Genomic DNA, 7,461 nt, shown 5'->3' on the forward strand with positions numbered 1-7,461 from the left:
AAAAAAAAAAAAAAAAAAAAAAAAAGATGCCATCAGCTACTGTTAGAAAATAATGTAAAAGTGTCATTAATGAAACATCTCCTAAAATAATCTATAAATCACTAAATATCCGTGAATGGCCCAACAGAGGAAACTGTGCTGCCGAAGAACCAGGTGTGAGCTTCATCACATCACCATCAACAGTGAATGGAGACTGGCATTGATGTCTCACACACACACACACGAATAGGACAGCCTGGGCACAGTGAAGACTGCTGTTTATTTTCTGTCTAGCAGTGCTGTCTTTTTTTCAGGACTTCTAATCAAACATGCCTAAGGCCACTGGATGGATGGATGGATGGATGGATGGATGGATGGATGCACACACACACACACACACCACTTCAACTCTTCTCTCAAGCAGTGCAACGAGAGAATAAGGGTGTGCTGACGACACACACACCGACACACAAATAAACATATAACTGGACTTTGAGAGGAATGTCTCAGTTTGTTTTAATGTAAAAACAGTGGTACCCTTCCACCCAAACACATGGTTATCAAATTATGGCAGTTGACATTTTTGATGTTCACAGGAGCAAGTGTCTCCATATTACCCATAATGTCACCCAATGATCACAGATATTTCATGAATAAGATATAAATTACTATGAAAGAAAAGCCACTTTCATCAAGACAATGATTCTCTAATGATTCTGGCACATGCAAGGTAAAATATGCCTTTTTTCTCAATATTTATGTTTTCTTTTAGGGTGTGGGGGGGGGGCAGACATTCATTTCAGTCATGACAGGATAGCATGTCGCTCTGTACCCTTTCCTTCCAACATTTCTCCAACCACTCAAGGGTTTAAGTGTACAAGTCAGTTCCAGTGCAAAACTGTGCGATTTGGTTAACTAAGGCGCCGTCTTCCCTTTAGAAAAGTCCTCAGTGTTGTCCTCCAAGTTGGGAATGTTTGTGTGGGGCTCTGAAGCATTGCTTTAAAAAAGAGCCCACTAGCATTGATCCCCTTGTTAAAAAATAGTTTGTTCTTTCAGTCTGCTGCAGAGAGTTTAAGTAATTTCAGGCGTTTTTTTACACCAGTGTGTACTGGTACATAGTTGGGGATACAGTAACTCTGTCACCCGTCATGGTTTAATCCTGTGTCAGCAGTTTTCCAGGCTGATTGCTGGTCAAACCCTGTATATCCATCCTTGGCTCAGTGTTGATGTGGCTCGCAGCTCGGTCACATGTGCCTTTGCACGCTGCGACAGGCGGGCCAACTCTACTTCTGAACAGACCCAACAGTCTGCCAGCGCAGGACTTCCGCTACGCCCGTGGGTGCCTCCTATACGTTTTGTGAGAGAAATCTGACTTTCTTTCCCGTCAGCATCCAGCTCCTAAGGTCCTTGATGGAGGGAAGCTTCATTTTGTCCTTGTTTTTGCTGTAAACATTCAAGAAGATGCCGAAGAGCACCAGAAGGCCGCCCCAGATGTACCTGATGAGGGAGAGATGGAAAGGTTCAATATTTGAAGGGATGGCAGTAGTGAAATGGACTGCCAAGAGCAAACTAATGTAATAATTGTTTATGCAGTATGAAGTTGAGCAGGGTTCAACTAGATAGTCATGGAAATACAGATAAAACTATTCATATACTGATAATAAAGTCCTTTGGTTTAAAAAGTGTAAACTGCAGCCACGGAGGGGACTGCGAGGCCAGCAGTGGTGGAGGGCACACACCAGCTGGAGGGAGAATGAAGTTGGCGAAAGATGCACAGACTTTTTTTTTTGTGTCTTGTATGTGTTATGTGTGCGTGTAGAAAGTTACAACAGAGAAACAGAGCAGGAGAGGTAGAGCCGAAAACGAGCCCCCTTTGACAGCACAGAGGAGTTGGAGGGGAAGCGGGAGTAAAGAACAAGGGCAGCGGAGCAGTCAAGGTCTGAAAATGGACTGAGGACATGAAAACCAGGGGCAGGGGAGCCAAATCAAGTTTGAGCAGTCAAAGGAGAGGCCAGCGTGGACTCGCTTCAAACTAGAAGAAAACTGATCAAAGTCAAAAAGGTGACCGGACTTACTGAAAAGTGAAAGGTTTTGCGAAGAACATGAAAGAAAGTATGATGGTCATGGCCTTCCTCCCTGTGGTCACTGCAAATGAGAAAAAACACACGTTTAGTTCTACTTAATTACAAACAAGAAACAAAAGCTCAACAGACTTTACTTACTAACATGTTCAAAGACACATTTGTGGTCTATTGTGTTAGTTAAAAATATGTCAGGAATTATGACTCAATTCTCTATCAAAGCTAAAAAATTACAAATCAATGAATGGTCAGATTATCCCAGAATGAATAGAGGAGTAGATCTGACAAACTGCTGCTCTGACCTGTGACTGCAACCAGGGCGCCAAAGAGCTTGATCAAGGCGAGCACGAAGGAGATGCCGAAATAACCCGTGAGAGAGAAGAAGAATGCGTAACCGTACGTCTTCACGGGATGCTGCGAGGGAGGAGAAAAGATAACTGAGCAAATAAGACACAGAAACACGACTGAAAACTGCATCGTCCTGATGCTGCGATAACATCGGGACTTACAGAAAGCAAATAAAGCGTCTTTTGAGAATATATAGCCTTAATTAAAAAGCAGCTGCCAGGAGCACAAGGCACATTATTAATATACTATATATAAGAAGTGGTTAATATGCATTTAAAAAGAAGATTTGGCTTTGTCTGAAACATAAAGTATCGCGTCCTTTTCTCTTAATGTATACTCACTTCTGAGCAGAATGCCACTGCTGGCCCCAGTCCCCCTACACAGAGGAGGCCTGTCAGTATGTAGAAAAATCCGATGGAGTACGAGTACAGCACCTGTCAACACAACCCCATGTGACATCACACAGAATTACAACAATTACCACAATTATTCTCACATAGCAGTCTCAGTCAAGTTGCAGATAGACTTATGTACATTCTTATGTACTTTTTTCTTTTTTCTAGTTAGATAAACGGTACCATTTCAGAGTTGGAGCCATTATGGAGTTTCATGGCTTTCTCCTGCACGTTTCCGATGGCAGCGTCTGCACACAGTGCCATGGAGATGAGGAGAACACCTGTGTGCCACAAACACACATACACACACAGAACTAAGCAAACGGATATCTGAACACACAAGCAAATTATGTGTTTTAGCTTAAGCTGTACAGAGATGAGCTAGTTGGTCATTTGCACCGAGCGAAATACGTCCCCACACTTCACATGCAAACAAATATCTTTTAGTAAAGACGGAGACATTACCTGTGACGTTGAAGTTGGGGGCCACTTTGCTGTCAGCCAACGTAAACCAGATGAGTCCCAGACTCATGCAGAGAGCAGCAGACACATCAGCCACATTATAGCGTTTGCCTGGAACACAAACCCACGGCAATGAACCATTTTGAAATTCAAATTCTGAAATCAGATTTAGAGAGCTAAACTTCTAAAAATCTCCTTAATCACAATTAGACAAAACTCCAAAAGGAAAACAAGGAATAAGAGTTTATAAATTGACCGGTGAAACTTCCAAAACCTTTTACAAACATCACAAACAAAGAACCACCAATCTGAGTCATTGCCTCGAGCTCGACTAGCAAAGGAATCTTCAAAAGATGGCCGACCCCTTTTTAAATAAAAGAAGTTGACATTGGACTCAGGTAAAAAGAAAGATAAAGTAACTTAAAGTTTTTACGTTGGGTATTCTTGACAATTGGAAGTTTGAGCTGAGGTTGTGCCTGTAACAATACACCAAAAGAGCAAAAGTTTGGGCAAGGAAACAACAGGATGAAGGAGTCTTCCAAAAGCAGTTTGACGGATAGACGCCTTGAGGTTGACAAGGGGACGCAGCATCAGGTCGGCCGTGGTCGGCTTTGATTCCCTGACTCGCCTTTGAAGGGCCTCACATCAGATGCAACCCCACACCCCTCCCTCCCTCCATCCATCCCTCGCTCCCACTTTCTTTCCTCTTTGCATTCTAAGTGAATAAATTCTGTTTTCCACTCGACCCCTTGAGGGACCCTGGTCCTCACATCTACCCATCCAGAGAGACGCAAGAAGGCAAAAATAATAAAATACGCAAAAAACTTGTCTGACGTTGAGGACACAGAACCTTGAGTGGGCCGGTGAGAGGATGAAAGGACGGACAGAACTAGTGCAGCCGACTGGGCTCTGACATCCGAAAACAACAGACATGGATAAAAAAGGAGGTACCCAATGTTGAAAGGTGGTCATCCCTTCAAAGGAAACATGTGAGAGGAGTGAAATTAGGTGTAAAATGTACCCTCCCTCTGACTATGCTTAAATAGTTAGTAAAGTTAAATTAGGAAAATATGTATTTTTTTCCCCCTATAAGTAATTAAGTCACCTTTAATTTCATAGATTCCTCTATCTTGTAAATAAAAAGTTTACTTTACAGATTTTTTTAATTCAGATAGAAAAATCCAATTTCTGATGTTCAGGCCCATCGCATCTTTTTGACTTTGAAATTCACATTTACAGAGTTAAAGCGTTTGTCTTAATGATGAAAAAAAATAAATACAAATTGGCCTGTTTGTCAACTGATCGTAATAAAATACACTATGTCTGGCGGTATTCCAGAAAGCAGGAAACCTGAACCTAAAAATCCTGACTTTAGTTAATCCAAACCGTTGATTCAGGTTTAAGCTGTTCCACAAAGCCAACTCAGAGTTATCGCTCTGATGGACAATCCTTGTTTGAACAACAAATATAACAGACAACTTCAAACCCCAGCATCAAGTTGTCAAGAGCAGATAAATCAATTATTTGAGAAGAAGACACAGGATCAAAGAGGTTTAGAGCAATATCCACAGCTACAGAGCAGTACATATTAATCACATAGTATGAAGGATCAAAATATTAAAAGGAAAAAAGTAAATATATAGTTGAATCTGTAACGCTTATGTATAAAATACAAATACAGTAGAATCAGCTTACCTTGTATAAACACTCCTCCTATCATGACTGGGATGAGTTTACAGCACTTGAAGATGACCTGTGTTGGGTAGTTCAAGTAGCCCAGGGAAGTATTGGACAGGCCCATAGTGCCCACTGTTAGAAATGCTATGATCATATAGGTCTTCCCTGGTATCCTGGAAGACAGGAAAATATAAAGTTGTTGAGTGACAGATTTCCACTTTAACAGGTGTGTTGCTTAAGACAGTTTAACAAATAAAATGGTCACCACTAATACATCAACAAACATCATCTAAAGATTTAATGTGAATTTAAGTGAGTGGAGTCTGTTATCGGGGAACTCAAGATGACTCACCTTCTGCGTTTGTCCTGCGTGAGCTGAAGTTCCACTAGTCCAAACATGGAGTAGAAGCCGAACTGGATCAGAGTAAGGTACCAACCAAAAGGCTTGAATCCTTCCACGGAAAATATCAACTCCTGGATGGAGGGCCGGATAAAAATAATCACAAAGCAGGTAATGATAGCTATTTTGAAGCCCATCTTGTGAAATGCAAACTGTATTTATATGTCACATGGGTTGTCTTATACCAGCATTGTATTTCCCAACTACACAGACAGGGACACAGCAACATCTACTAAGACAGTACACGTAAACAAACTATGGAGAGACTAAATTTGCCTGTACATGCAAATAGACAAACAGAGCCTTCACAACCACACTATCTTAACACTGTAACAATCACATGTTTGAGTGCTCTCAGATTGTTTTTCTCTCTGTGTTACCTGCAGGTATCCATAGATGAGGTAAAACAGGAAGACTCCAGCCACACAGATCAAGAACTGTGTGGGGGGACTGAAGCTGCTCAGGTTGATTCCCAGGACCCTCAGCTCGTCCACAGACTTTATGTGCGGCGACATCACCTCCGTGGACGACGGGATGGAGATTGAAATGTGCTTCCGTGAACTGTTGTAGCTCACCAGGCCATATTTGGCACTCATCATGTCCGTGCCTGCTGGGAGCTGTAGGAACACATGGAGAGATTTAGTCCATAATCAAAAAGGAAAATGTTTACGTCTGCTTAGTTGATCAGCAAGATAGACTTTTATATGCAGTTCAGTGAAACTAAAAACTAAAAGATGTCTAGGACAAACTTTGCCCAGTGCTAAACTTCCATGATCCCAGCTAAGAGCTCTGCTAAGATAGTGACCATTCAGAGGGGGACAGTGTACATGAGTGGCAATTTTTGGGTAGTTCCCACAGAAAACAATAACCAGTGACATTGTTGTATTAAGTCAGACCTGTTCAACCTGTTTGCACCAATGGGAATCATGCCAACATAAGATGTACACACGAAGCCACTTCTTGTGTTACTCGAATGGTTGTTGTAGATCCTGTTATGCAAAGAATAGAGCATTCAGTAATCCAGTCAGTCTCTGTGACTTTGGAAACACTACAAACACTCAGTGGAAGCATGCACACATCTGTTGAGCACCCACTTGCATTCATGCTCAGACTGCTGCTGCATCATACCAGTTATTACACTGGTATGTCATGTATTCCTCAAAAAACCCTGTCAAAGATTTAGGCGTTTATAAGATGCTATGGTGTTTTTCATTCTAAAGCATGCTGATTTTTTTTTGGGGGGGGTTATTCCGTTACTAAAAACAGCCAATACTTACTTATTATTAGTCAAAGACCCCAAACCACAGCATCACGTTCAACTTATCACCAGCCTTATTGTAGATTTGTAGTGTGATATGGAAACTTGACAAACACAGTATGATAGCCTGTAGCGTTAGCTGGGTGCTAACTAGGTGATAGCTGCTTACGACTTAAGTGGAAGTTTTCCTTTGCCTAGTTAGCAAAGATTAAGCATCCAAAAGACGAGTGCTAATCCTCACAATCACGGCCATTTAATGACACGATTTGCATTAGAGATTTATTCCATTGTCGGCGCATGATTTCTCAACATTTCACGCAAGCTACAGTAGCAAGCTAGGGTACCTCCGACAGCACTTCCGGGTTCCTCTACGTGAGCTTATCCGCTTCTTCAGAGGCGACGCCGTTGGAAAACATTTCCCTGTACGTGCCGTCTTCTTCTCTCGCACGTTTCGAGCGTTTTCATGTTTTTCCTTTACAGTGACAAACAGCCAGGACACGTTGAGAGGCGCGTTAGCCTGCTAAACAGCTGATGTGTGCTGCAGCGGCAGGAGCAGCCAACAACTTCCGGTCCGCTCCGCTCCGACCTCTGACCTGTGACGCTGTCGGCCTACGTAGCTGCACGCTGTCGCAGGTGAGCCACTACACGTACGCTTACGTATGCATGGTTTTAGGCTGCGTGTGTTACCTGTTTTGAAGAATCCATCAGAGTTACGAGGTGAGATAACTGTCTCCATTCAACAGCAACGTGCATCTCAACAGGTTTTTTCCCCCCCAGATTTGCAACATAGTTTCACCTTTGGGGGATATCAATTTATGGATATTATCCTATTTCTGTAAAAATATATATATTTTAAAAACA

The 7,461-nt window shown here is 42.2% G+C and overlaps 1 protein-coding gene across 3 annotated transcripts; it reads right to left on the reverse strand.

The window, feature by feature from the left end:
* Positions 1-443: 443 nt before the first annotated feature.
* slc35b3 (solute carrier family 35 member B3) lies at positions 444-7,227 on the reverse strand. 3 transcript variants are annotated; one of them, XM_054623000.1, is made up of 10 exons: positions 6,239-6,329; positions 5,723-5,959; positions 5,295-5,416; positions 4,961-5,115; positions 3,269-3,376; positions 2,987-3,084; positions 2,750-2,842; positions 2,363-2,474; positions 2,055-2,124; positions 444-1,476 (listed from the first exon to the last, which is right to left on the reverse strand). In XM_054623000.1, exons 2-10 carry the CDS (start codon positions 5,939-5,941, stop codon positions 1,326-1,328), a joined length of 1,128 nt encoding a protein of 375 aa, XP_054478975.1. In that variant the 5' UTR covers positions 5,942-5,959; positions 6,239-6,329; the 3' UTR covers positions 444-1,325. The 3 variants fall into 3 exon arrangements, with proteins under 3 accessions (XP_054478975.1, XP_054478976.1, XP_054478974.1); XM_054623001.1 differs by having other exon boundaries at positions 6,248-6,320; XM_054622999.1 differs by lacking the exon at positions 6,239-6,329 and adding an exon at positions 6,945-7,227 and having other exon boundaries at positions 445-1,476.
* Between the last annotated feature and the right edge of the window lie 234 nt (positions 7,228-7,461).

The sequence above is a fragment of the Anoplopoma fimbria genome, chromosome 21 (assembly GCF_027596085.1).
Source record: "Anoplopoma fimbria isolate UVic2021 breed Golden Eagle Sablefish chromosome 21, Afim_UVic_2022, whole genome shotgun sequence".
NCBI classification, from domain to species: domain Eukaryota; kingdom Metazoa; phylum Chordata; class Actinopteri; order Perciformes; family Anoplopomatidae; genus Anoplopoma; species Anoplopoma fimbria.